General features: G+C 40.7%; 1 protein-coding gene across 6 annotated transcripts in view; it reads right to left on the bottom strand.

Annotated features, from left to right (window-relative positions):
• Positions 1–3,083: 3,083 nt before the first annotated feature.
• Positions 3,084–13,709, bottom strand: part of LOC108430283 (arginyl-tRNA--protein transferase 1) — a 172,927-nt gene continuing 162,301 nt past the window's right edge. For all 6 annotated transcript variants that reach the window (XM_037538564.1, XM_037538565.1, XM_037538566.1 and 3 more), the window contains one exon: positions 3,084–4,020. In XM_037538564.1, coding sequence (XP_037394461.1) covers positions 3,842–4,020 — 179 coding nt within the window. In that variant the 3' untranslated portion in view covers positions 3,084–3,841. The remainder of the gene's footprint in view (positions 4,021–13,709) is intronic.

The following is a 13,709-nucleotide window of genomic DNA, read 5'->3' as shown; positions in this document are numbered from 1 at the left end:
TTTTTAGACTTCTATTCTGCCGTTTTACAGTAAATCATATCGTAAGGGCTTTAATCCAAGCCTGTGATATTAATGATAGAGGTGTTTAGGCTGTTGGCTCTTTTAGCCTGTTAGCTAGCTGACCAGCCTGGTTCTAGGCAAGAACATAAGTCGCCAGCCGCTCAGTTTAAACAACTATAAAATAACTGCTGTTGTTTTCTTGCACATTTCACAGGAAAAGAAACGAGTTTCATCTGTTCATTTTTTTTATTTTTTAGAAAGAAAAATATATTATCAAAAAGAAATACACAGAAGCTATAATGGCAAACGAATGAGCTACAGAACATGAAAAAGGTGCTGTTCCACCGGGTTTCACTGCAAACTTTACTTCATGGACGAGTCTCGACTTCACTGAGAAGTCAGTCATCGGTGTGGGTGCTCCTCTCTGACATCAGTCCTGGACCACTTTCACAATGACACAAGGCCTTCACAGCACATGACTAACCAGCGATATGTCAAGCATCACGTCATGATTAGTGGTATTATGTCGTGCAGCCATCTGTAGCACTGGGCTGATCAATGGCTTAGAGTAAGAACACAGCTGCCGAACCCAACATCAGCACTCAGTTATTCACCATTCTTCAGCTCTCCCGTTTCCTTCATCTTCAGTTAGCAGACGTGCCCTAGCGGAGGGTGTCGGTGCTTGTTGCTCAGCCCAGTACAGACTCTGCAGTGGTACAATGCTGATTTCGATGAATGCAGATTCAAGAACTAGACATCCAGAGCAGTGTAAGTGATTCTCTGACGTTTTTCAGTCTAATTTCTATCATTGTAGCATTTGATCAATTCCCAGTACAGAAGACCTGAAGCACATTTATAATAGAGAACAGTGCATGTGTTTCAGTTCCTGTTCTTTTACAGGTACACGTGCAAGGAAATGCATTAATATTACTGATCATAAGCTACACTCTTAAAAAAAAAAGGGTCTTCAAGGGTACTTCCGTAAAGACAGTGGTTCTATGTAGAACCATAAACACTCTAGGAACCATTTGCATGCTTAAATGTTGCTTTGCATGGTGAAATGCTTCTTCAGATTGACGGAGAGTGTGTTGTATATGGTTCCATATTGTACCAAAAAGGGTTCTGCTGTTGTTGCTCTAGCTTGTACACAATAGACCTGAAGAACCATTTCACCATGCAAAAGAACCCTTTGCACACTTAAGTGGTTCTAGTGTGCATAGTGCATAGTGAAATGGTATCAGGTCTATTGTGCACAAGCTAGAGTAACAACAGTAGAACCCTTTTTGGTACAAGTCATTCCGATTTATGGAGAATGTCTTGTTTGTGGCTCCATATAGCACCAAAAAGGGTTCTGCTGTTGTTACAGTGTAAAGCTTGTAACAATAGAAGAACCCCTTTTGCTGCTATGTAGAACCATTTTCAAAAAGGTTCTATACAGAACCATATAAAACATTCTCCATCAGTCTGAAGAGCGTTTTGCCATGTAAAGAACCATTTAAGCATGCAAAGAACCATTTAGGCTTTTAAAACCTTCTTTGAGTGATCATTTAACATAGAACCACTGTCTTTACTAAAGAACCCATCTTTTTTTTTTAATAGCGTACAGACGTGTCAGAGAGAAATTAGTTCAAAAAAACAGTGCAGCATCTCTGAGGCCTCACATATCCAGCAAGGTACGTGTGAAACTGGTGCAGAAGTGTCCAAAAAAAAATGGTTCTGCTGCTCTACGACAGATCACTCTTACTACATAGAGACTTTTCAGTTTGTATTAGCATCAGTGTAATTACACGGCTATGAAAATGTGTAAGTGTGGGCAGCAATACTGTGAAGACCGTCGGTGAGGGGCATCAGACAGAGCAGCCGCGTCTCGTGAGCAGGTGGGATATAAGCTTTGTATGGATAGCCGTACACAAAAGTTTGGGTGTTTGGACGTTTTAATGATTTTCTATGTGTAAATAAGTGAACACATCCTCTACAGCCTCTACAGAGACACACTTAAATATGGCATTTTTCTACAAACTATTGCACAGTTTGGTTTTATTTGCTGAGTTTAACATATTGGGAAAAACATAACAAAATAAACATCCTAAATCTAATAAATATGTCTAATATATCTCATTATGAGATCACTTTATGTGCATTATACGACTATATAATTATATTATTTTCATTATTTCTCAAAACAAGTAAAACGATTTGCTAATGGAATAAAACACTTTCACTACATAAACTTAAAACAAGTAAAAAATATACAGAAATGGGTTAAATAATCACAAAATCTTCCTACAATGATCTTGTAATGAGAAATATTAGGTGTATTAACTACATTTTTACTTGCTAAAATACTATTTTTTTCCAGTGCATTTTGCAGTTTTATTTTCCCCCTAATATGTAAATTCAGCAAATAAACAGTAATTGTGCATTAAAATGTGCAGAAGTGTGTCTCTAGAGGACGTTTTAACGTATTTACACTTAGAAAATCAAAAAGCAAACTTTTACATACAGCTGTATATACAGAGCTGTGCAAAAGTCTTAGGCACCCAAACAAATGACCTCAGCAGAATATGTAGAATATAGCAAAACAACAGAAGCAGGAAGTTAAGAAGTTCATTGTTTTGTATGACCAAACAGTGTCATAGATATTGGATTAATTTCATGGCTCATTCTGTGACCTACATACTGTAATCATTTTGATTAGCTTACCTTTTCTAAAAGTGTTTTTTCACTCAAAGGCGCCAAAAGGTAACTGATGCAACATTTAAGCTGGAGTGTAAAATTAGAATAGAAGCTTTCTGGAATGCATTGGGGATAAACAGCATTTTAAATCACTATTTCTCCTTTTTATTACTGTTAAAATGAGTTGTAAAGTCTTAGATGTTGATCAGGACTGATGTTGGCTCGGTCCAAGAATTTTCAAATTAAATGGCCTAAGTGAAATATTCAGATGTGACAGATTTTTTACATTAACTTCGTTGTTTGCACTGAGAAAAAGGAACAAATAGGCAAAAATAAATCCAATGCTCCTCAAAAGCAGGCAAGCACTAAATGGGCCACCTTCCAATTTTGGAAAAGTGAGCAGTGTGGAGAGTTTCATCATTTTATTGAGCAGCTGAATCTTTGAGTTCTTCCACATATAACTGAGATGTGTGTAGGGCAGTCTGAGCTGCTTTTGGAGATGCTAACATTGTCAGCAACAAAGCAGTATCTGTTAAAAAGTTGTTAATGCTGGGACTCATCTGATCGGTCAGCTTGGCTGTTGCCATGCCAACTACAGAGATGACAGTGATTGGTTAGTGAGACCACGACGCCTGGGAAAGTTTGCAGAAAGCGAGCTTATAAAATAATATTGCATTGTCGCAATCTGAAAAATCATGTTGAGTATCCAAGATACTTGCTCTAATTATTTTTTGTTCTCCAAATAGATCAGGCCTGGTGAAGGACCAATTACTGGGTGGTAACTGTAAATACAGGACTTCCTTAAGAAGTCTTTGGCAATGGTTAAGTTACACAAATGTACTGCATGTTCACTTGAATTTATTCTTCACCAAATAATTACTGCTCAGATAAACAGCTTTACATATCATCTCAGCTGGCCTAGGACTCTTGCACAGTTCTGTAAGAGGCCTATTGCGTATATACTCAAAGTAGCTACATACTGAACAAGAAACAGACATGCAGAGAGAAAACACAACACGCTGAGGGGAAACCTGAAGGGATGGACGCAGAGACGGAAGAAGACAAGCGGCATTATATGGAAGAAAAAGGCAGAAAAACAGGCAGAGTGATGGTTATTCATGGAGGACCAAGTGCAGGAAGGTGTGGAGCTGGACGATGCAGTGCTTCAGGCCCGGTAGAGCAGGATCCTCTCCGCACACGTCTGGCCCACCAGGCTGGCGTACTGCTCCACCTCCCTCTCATCGCTGGGGCCTTTGCGTTTCCTGGCGTAGGCAGCATAGGGCATGACCGTCCTCCTGTGCAGCACCAGAGTCCTGCCCAAGTCTTTAAGGGCACGGGCATCACCTGGAGAGACAAACAGGGTGGAGGTACACAGAGATAAATAGACAGACAGAAAAAAAGAGTAAGTTTGTGTATAGGTGTTTGGGCAGTTTACTGAATTTACATATGTACAAAGACAGGACTGTCAGGATTACTTAATTAACTCAATCCATACTGAGAATTTGGTCACACCCCTTACACTCATTTAAATCTGCCTCCAGAGGATTTATGGCACCTACATGATCACGTGGATAGAATAAGAGCTTTCAGTGTTGTACTGTGTTTCCTATCACTGTATAAATGATGCAAGAAATATGCACGATGCTACTACCTGAGTTTACTCAATTGCCTGAACACAAGTCAGAGTTTGTAGCCTTTGTGACCCTGGTTGCTAGATGCTTGATTCTTAATTTTTAAATGTATTTGTTTATTAATTTTTTTTCTTCTCAATTTTCTCCCCAATTTAGTCATATCCATTTCCAACCATTAGTTAGGATTCCTCCAATCACACAATACCACCAGCACTAGTAGGGTGAAAGCCAACACAGGCTTCGTCAGAGTCCTTTGAAGCGACACAGCATCATTTTAAACTGCAGCTAACGCAATGCCATTGGAAAGTAAATGCAGGCATAGGAGAACACCAGTTCTGACACCTCAGCTAACACATGCCTGGGTGTTTTTTTCTTCCTTTCCCCCTTTCCCATGTCTGTGTGATGCCAACTGAGGATGTCATCTTTTTTTTTGTCAACTAAAACACATTTTAATTAAAAACACATTTCTTACATACAGCAAAATCTGTTAAGTTCTGTAAAGATTGTGATGATAACAATAAACAAAATATTCACAAAAAAAAAAAAAGTAAATGCCTGTATCTGATTACATTCCCTATCGGAAAGTTTAAGTCTGTTCTGCATGTGCATCGCATCACAGTGAAAGTTTATACTGTTCAGCATGGTAGAGCAGAAACTGGTCTGCAGAGGAGACGCAGTTCATGCTCTGATCTTTAAAAGACAGCGGTGGGACGGACGTCCAGCTTATGTGTCTCAGAACACAACGTCATCCTCTCAGCCTTCTTTAATAAGGACATTTTCCTGAGTCTGACAGTCGTTAAAAACACAAGCACTGCTCACTGCTGCTCATCTCACACTGAGTTGACTCATGTAAAGCTGGTTGTCAAGGTAACATCTACGCCAAGCGGTTCTCTACACATGCATGTAAATTTGGATCGGACTGCTTGTAGTGAGCATTTGGAGATTTTTCCATCAGACTGTAGTCAATCAGATTGGCAAACATCTTTGCATGTAAAAACAGCCATACAGCCAGAGATGACCTTGACAGCACCAACAGATGTGAAGCGTTGCTGTGACTGTCCCATCTTCTGGATGAAGTTCTGGAGGTGGCCAGTCCATTTACTGTCAACATAAGAGGCTGACTCCACTTATAAACCTGCAGAAAACTGTGGTCATTGTATTTTTTCCAAACTCCTTTGAAATCATGAGCTAAGGTTTGAAAATGAGAGTTTAGCCTCAGTAGGGCGTCCAAAAGAAACTTTGGAAATGCTTGCATATGCTGATCCACACTCTCTTTCATCTCGAAAAAACACTGAGTCAGGATAAGCTCAGCAGAACACTGCATCATTTTAACTATTACAAACACAGAAGCACAACTGTGAATCAGTGGCTTAGGGTAAAACCCCCACAAAAAGCATCCTGCCCTGATCCCCACTATACTGAAAGACGTCTTTGGCTGTCTCTCAGCTTGCAAGGCCTCATTTCTCTATCATGTGCCAAACTCAAACACTTATTAGGCATCCAGAAACAAGCCAACAGGCTCCGTGAAGAGCTGTTAAAATATAAACGATTGCTAAAAAGAATGCAGTAAAACTGAGATGCGAAAGTCTGAAAATGACTCTGTGTCTGGAGCTCACCATCAGCAGGAGACCAAGGATCAGAGATTAACTTTTCAGTTAACTCAGAAATTAATGACGACTCACAAGCTGGACTTCACACTCCTGATCAATGTTCTCCTTTAGCGGTCATCTAAAGGCAGAGCTCAGTACCTACAGATACCTGAACTCAGGGTCCCGGATGATACTGAGCACCTATATGGTACCAGAGATATATTTTCTTCTTCATTTTAAACTCTTCATACCTCACCATCGTGAAAATCAAATAATTTCCAGAAGCAGCTGTGAAAGATGACTCGCTGGACTACTGATCTTGATCTGTGGTCCAATTTTGCAATAAATGATGGAGAAAAATGGGCTGAGGAGGAAAAGAATAACGAGATCAGCATTGCTGAAAGGCTACAGGTACTGGATTGAGTGTTGAGTGCATGAACATCAGTTCACTCTCACAAAAAAGGTACTAAACTGTGACTGGGTCAGTGCCCCTCTTGACACTGCGGTGGTTACCTCAAGGGTCCATATCTCAGTACCTTTAGTCAGGGAACATAACTGAACCATAATCCACTGAAATTATATTGTCTAAGCTGTACTGACTCCACACACCCCGTCTCGCCTCCAGGCTTTTATTTTACTGTTCCATTTAAAAATTTGGTTATGAAAAGGTACAACTACCAACTTTTCACCTGGAAAAACTTATTTAGGGTTCACAATCAGACCTTAAAACCACTGTAGTATCTTTGAGGGAATATTTACATAGTTTGTACCTTGATGAATGAGACATGTACCTTTACAGAACCTTTATTTCTAACAGTGTAGGTTTTTGCATTGGTTAGTCACTGCGGCTGCCTCTTCAGATGAGCCAATGAGCTCAGAGAGGAATGGACCAGAGAGGAACAGAGGCAATGAGCTCAGAAAGGAATTAACCCCTTTGGGCTTCATGTACAGTTCAGTTTGACACATCAACCTTCAAGACAGATGTCAAGACTCTTCTCTGTCCTGGAGCCCAGGTGGTGGGACCAAATTCCACTGGCTGTGCAGACAGCACAGTTCTCCCTGGCTTCAAACACAGACTGAAGACCACCTCTTTGTTAACCACTTAAGTGAGCACTAATCTCACAATATTTAGTTTTTCTGATTTGTTTAACTGAATTAATGAAAAAGAAGCAGACAGAAAAAAACAATAATTGCTAAGCATAAATGAAAGAACTAAAATAATGAAATAATGAATTTATGTAGTTACAGTAACTGTTTCTGTTGTTCTTTCCAGGCTTCCTAAATCATTATTTGTGCTCCATGGAGTTGCTGAGTGCTCTAGAAGTTGAGCTGAATGCTGAATCGTTTTTTATATTCAACTCAGAAGAGCTGATATACTATTATATCCTACATTATTCAACATTGTTTTAAACCACCTGTAGAAGAGCTGGACCAAACAGCAGCAACCAAATACCCTTGTGCTATGACATCACAACCACAACTAACTGGCAGTTCAACGCACCATGCTCAACATTCAAGCCCCAAGTCGGGGGAAAAAAGTGAATATGCTGGTGTTTCTGGACAAAAACAAGCCAGGAGCTTTATTTTTTCACTATACTGATGGCTCATTTTGTTTATTTCAAGCATATTTGTTAAAATGAGCAAAATTATCTGCCAATATAAAGACTTTAAGCAATTAAAAATGCATAGAAGTAAGTTAAAAAAGCTGAGAACATTCAACATGAGAACAGTGTAACTACTGAGCCTAAATTCTGTAATTAAGTAAGTAAATTCTGTAAGTTATTACAATGACTAAACAGGTAAGATTTTTTTGAGGGTTTTCCGTAATACAGCCCCAAGACCTTAAAGAACAATCACAGCTTTAAGCTGCACTGTATAAGATTTGGGGATTTGGAGACCTCTCTGGTGGAAATATGTAACTGCATGCACATTCTATAGCAAGGCTAAGCTTCAGACTCTTTCCTCGAGCGGATGAATCTGATGACTGATGGGGAATTTAAAGAGAACTCGGTCAAAACTTGGTGAAGGAGCATCTTCTGAGGATGTGGGTGAATTATGTCCTATTGTCATCACATCTTCATCAGTGTAACGCTTGTTTTTGAGATCATTTGAGGCCTAAACATCGAGCCGGACCTTCTTTTTGAGTCTGTGTGATGTCAATATGAAAAGATGTATGACGTGGTGTGAAAAACCCCAAGTCTCTGACTTTTATATGATTATTTCAGGTTTTACAGGGCGATTCTGAGCAGCAGCTCACCAGACTTTAACCTGTTTTTCTTCTCCTCACTCAGTAATGACACTTCTTTCAGTTTTAACAAAGCAATGTTTGAAATCGCTGCTCTAAATTCATCTAAAGCGATTCTTTTCCCCAAATTGTTCTGCCCTATCTGCAAGAACCCGCCATATCTCAAACAATATATCCTAATAATGATAACATATGGTCATACTGCCCACCTCTACAGCACACTGGCACCTCCCCCAACAGGACTAGTCACTCCGCTCCTGCAGTGGCAGGGCTCAATGGAATGTAGTGTTCACAGCAATGTGGCTTCATCACAACCTGACAGAAACACACAAACCAGCCCTTCAGGCGGGCAGCAACTTTCAGCGCTCGCCCTAAGCGCGCCGCCCTCCACCTCGCGCCGAGACCAGCACAAACAAACACAGAGACTCGCTTAGAGTTTGCAGTGCCACTGGCGACAGACGAGCGAGCTGTTTTTAAAGTTATGATTGTTATTAATAGATGGACTGCCCCCCCCCCCCCCCCCACCCTTCCCTGAAATCCGTTTCTTTGTCTCGCATGCAGTCATCTGGAGACCAGCTGAAAAAGACTTGGGGATGTTTTTGGGGGAGGATGGGGCGGGAGTGCGAATTATCCTCCATCGTTTTGCACATATGGAGAGTACAGTTCAATTTTCAGCTCATTCCTCAAATATTACCACCCAAGCCCTTTCAAATCCCACCGCCAGTCAGAGGGGCTTACTGGCTCAGAGAGAGAGAGTGAGAGAAAGAGAGAGGGGAGGGGGCATTTATACTTCCCTGTGAATGGAAAAATAAATTTACCCTTATTACAATCTTTTGTACGGAAAGAAACAAAAGGAACACATACACTGTTAAAACGTATTCCTAAATCACTCTTAGGTTGCAGTAAAGTTCCTTGGAACAGGAACAGAACCTTTACATATTGTGGAGGTTCATTAAAGTTGAAAAAAAAATTCTTGCTACATCTCATTAACAGACACAGAACCTGGTTCTTTCTAAAGATGCACAATAAAATCAGTGTCATATCGGTATCAGCAGAATTTAAATTATCTCCGCACTGGGCAGATGTTTGGATTTGGATGACAGTTCAAACTGATATTTGATGGTGCATTTGTTGGCCTCTGGAAGAGCAGAGCATTTAGGAGACGCTGTGCTGCTGCACTAAAATATCCATGTTATTTTATCCTTCTTGGCATCACTCCAAAGAATCCTTTCATCACCTTTACTATATTAAAAAATGCAAGAGTTGGGAGTGCAAATGTTTTAGCACTCCCAGTCAAATTCCATGTTGTTGATTTTCTGAGTATAAATAAGTGAAGACATCCTCTAATACTTGTATATATATATATCTCGCTGTTGTCGTACCTTGTATATTTTTGATGGTTTTCAGTTTCTTAAATAATTTTAAAATACCTTTTGTCCTTTACATTGTGTGTAAATTTCATAATGAATGGACTAAAAGAACTAACCCAAAATGACTCGGAACAAAGTCTGGTTCCACTGACTTACATAAAAAGTAGAGTGTTTTATCCTTCTCCTGTAAAAGATGCCATTTTGGAGATACAAGGTTTTCTTAAGACTACAGCGATGTGTGTATAATTAATTTATATATATAATGGTGGGTAGTGCTGCCGCCTCACAGCAAGGAGGGCCTGGGTTCAATTCCCTGGCCGGGTGACCGGAATCCTCTCTGTGTGGAGTTTGCATGTTCTCCCCGTGTCGTCGTGCATTTCCCCCAGGTTCTCCGGTTTCCTTCCACAGTCCAAAGAAATGCAGTTAGGCCAATTGGACGTTTCATTGCCCCTAGGTGTGTGTGTGATTGTATATGTCTGTCTGTCTGCCCTGCAATGGACTGGCGACCTATCCAGGGTGTATCCTGCCTTCTGCCCAATGACCGCTGAAATAGGCTCCAGCAACCCTCCGCGACCCAGAGGGAGAAGCGGCTTGTGTGTGTGTGTGTGTGTGTGTGTGTGTGTGTGTGTGTGTATGTCGGTGCGCGTGTGTGTATATACATAATGTGACCTGTGCAAAAATGATGTATTATAATATAACCAGGGGTGCACAAACTAATAGATGACTGTACATAGCAGCATGGCGGAATAAGCCCCCCAAGAGTAATATGGATAAAGTTAGACCATTGAGATGTTTCTACTGTACTGTCATTTGTTTACTTTATCACAGAGAAGTGAAATATTTAAGACAAATCCACAGGTAGGTGGGCTTCTTACACTGATAGTGGGACAACATGCCTCCTTTTCACGATTTTCCTTTTTGTGCTATAAAAACTAAACTGTCTGGTGTAAAAAAAATCTTAGATATTTACAGGATTATGTTCTAATCTATTTATACCCAATGCATTATTAGAGACAGTAATAAGCTAAGTAAATATGCACGGTCATCATTTATAGCATACTTTCTTTTGGGAGTAGTCTGTCCCAAACCCTAACCCCTAAATTTACATTTGGAAAAACAATACTCACATTTCTTTTTTAATGTTGTTTTTATTGTTCAGTTTCTTTTAAAGTGAGGTTAAAATATTTAGGTTTATCATGAGTTAAATTTTAAATAAAAAACATTTTAAAAAGAAAATGCTGCCCTATGTTTTCATGTCACTACCGAAACACAGAATTTAAGTCTATCGGCGGAGCCTCATTTTAGCCAAGCCCCTGCATTTTAGAGCAGGAAGTGAAGGTGCATCCCTGTCCCTCATGGCCACATGGTGAGCAGTTAGATCCCATTGTTTTGAAGGAAACGTGTCCCAAAGTCTGAAAGTCAGTGTGGAACATTAAGAATTGCCATATTTTCTCCAGTTCAGCGAGTTTTTTTGTTTTTAATGAAAAAACTGTTCAAAGCTGTGTTTGTGTCTGAGTTTTTACACTCAAAATGAGCTAAAATTGTCACCAAACCGTTCACGACTGAAACATTTGGTAAAGTTTGAGTAGAGTTATGACTGCTTTGGTAGGGGCCTAATGGAATGTTCAGTTATTAGTTTTAATAAAATAAACATAATTGAGGTTTCGAGTCACTCAGAGCAAAGGATTATTAAAGCTCAACATCAGTTAAAAGCTCAAAATATGTTTTCAGCTCTGACTTTGGACCAGTTCAGTAGAATGATCCATATTCAAGTTTTGAAATGTTGTAATGAACCACAGTCCAGTAGAAACAGTAAGGGTCAGTTCCTTCTACACACAGGGCCCCTCATAGCTGTTTCCTGTTGACCCCTTCTTTTCATACAGTAACTGAAAGAGGCTGCAGCTAAGCTCCTTCAGTTTCCATAGATAGCTAAGAAGCAAAAGCTGGCAGGCCATCAGAGAGCTGGAGCTGAATTATGACAAATGAGGACCAGGCAGGCCACAGAGAGAGAAAAGGACAGTCTGAGTCTGAAGGCACGCATCTGGTAAAGCAACACTCACTCTGGATTTACTCTCAAAGTGGTAAAGAGGGGCTTCTCCCCCCCCAAAACTAAACATTCTGTGCTTTTGTTACTCTCTAACAAAAAATAAAAAATCTGAAAGGGCCTGGAAAACCCCCTCAAGCCCCCTCGCTTCTGTCACAAACTCAGAAAATGTGCATTTATTCCTCTGGAAAGATTTTCTATTTTTTTATCTTCATGCTTTATTTAAACAATCATACATCTTCGTCAGACCTCTGGATTTTTCCACCTACAAAACCGACGGTCACTGATATTAAATTGTTTTTTTTTTTTTTAATTTGTAAGTCAGCAAAAAGAAAAAAAAAATTAATGAAAAATAAGGGGAAAACTTTGAAATAGGGTCCAACGTCCTCTGGGGATAAATAAGTTGCATAACACGCTCAAATTTCAAAGGAACGTCCCCACATCTGAGCTTTTCTCAGTATTCCTCAGTGAGTACACAGTACGCGAATTTAAAAGAAAGGGAAAGACTGACTTTCCTTAGTCGACTGCAGGGAGCAGCGGCTTTAATACTGTGGAGTATTAAGCTCAAATGGACAAAAGGGTGCGTTTACTTTTGTGGCTGGGTTCTCATGGTCAGGATCAAAGCAGAAAATGACACAATGTTGCATTTTAGTTCTGGTTCTCTCAGATCACAGGGACATATTTCATGTTGAAGCAAAAGATATAAACAAAAATCATCTGGACAAAAAGTCAGAAGTTATTAGGCAGATTTTATGATGTACATTTGGAAACAATAACTGCGATAATATCCAACTAACTTACTTAATCATGTTGTTTTGTGTGTCCTGTGATGTTCTAGAGCAGAAAGCTATGAGAGGTTGTGAGCGATTGAGATTTTTTCAACCATGTGAAGTAAAATCACTGTAACACGAGGCTTTGATTCTCTGCTTCAATAAAACGTTAAGAAACTGGCGCATTAATATACAGTACAGTGCAGAAGTCTTGGGCACCTACGCATATTATTTAAAACCATTTATCTTGGCATTAAGTGTGTTTATGCTTGATAAATGACCATATATCATTAGAACAGATGCAAATAATCATAAATACAATAAAATGTAACTTTTTTTTTTTTTTAAAAGCTGACATATTGTTAGCTTGTTCCATGCCTTCAGCCATCACATCATCATCATCATTAACCGCTTAGTCCAGATAGGGTCGCAGTAGCAGATGGGAGAGCAGAGAATCCCAGACGACCCTGTTACCCCGGCAACTTCCTCCAGCTCATTCCTGGGGACCCCAAGCTGCTCCCAGGCCAACTTGCAGATATAATCCCTCCAGCGGGTCCTAGGACAACCCCAGGGTCTTGTCCCAGTAGGCCGTGCTTGGTAAACCTCACTGGGAAGCGTTCCGGGGGCATCCGGATCAGATGCCCGAATCACCTCAACTGGCTCCTCTCCATGTGGAGGAGTAGCAGCTCTACTTTGAGCCCCTCCCGGATGACCGAGCTCCTCACCTTAAGTAGAGTGTGGCCGCCACCCTGAGAAGAAAGCTCATACATTCCACGTACCAAGAGCCAGTTTCTGCTGCAGGGGCCTAGGCCACCAAGGGCCTCCCCACCATCTCCCACTGCCTATACGTCACTGCACCGATCCCCCATGCAGGACCTTGCAGGTGGTGGGCCCACAAGGTTCCCCCACGTTGCCTCTTCGGGGATGAGCCCAGCCGGGTTACATTAGCTGCCCGGCCGGGTTACATTTGCTGCCCGGCCACAATGCGCTCCCCGAGGAACACTACCCCCAAGCTTGGCTCCAGGGGTAGGTCCCAGTGACCCTCTCAGGATACACAGTCTTCCGTGCCCTTCTTTAATGGATGGTTTTTGGATCGAGTTAGTCTGGTTCTTCACTCCAGACCTGATCGCCCTCGGAGACCTATATTTTATATAGCATATTGCTCCTGACGATTCAGCCCTGAAGATCCCTAGACCACACAAGCCCTTCCACCATGACAAGGCCCTGATCCAGGAAGAGTATCCATTACTTAATACCTTTACTTAATTTCCATTCTCCTGATTTAACATACTGAAGTACTGATTGGAAGTACTGAGCTTCCTCAATGGGAGCTTGGGAAATTGCTGTAAATAATGTTATTTGTGATATATTAGTGTTACACTCG

The sequence above is a fragment of the Pygocentrus nattereri genome, chromosome 5, assembly GCF_015220715.1.
Source record: "Pygocentrus nattereri isolate fPygNat1 chromosome 5, fPygNat1.pri, whole genome shotgun sequence".
Taxonomy (NCBI): domain Eukaryota; kingdom Metazoa; phylum Chordata; class Actinopteri; order Characiformes; family Serrasalmidae; genus Pygocentrus; species Pygocentrus nattereri.
This window is presented reverse-complemented; position numbering and strand designations above follow the sequence as displayed.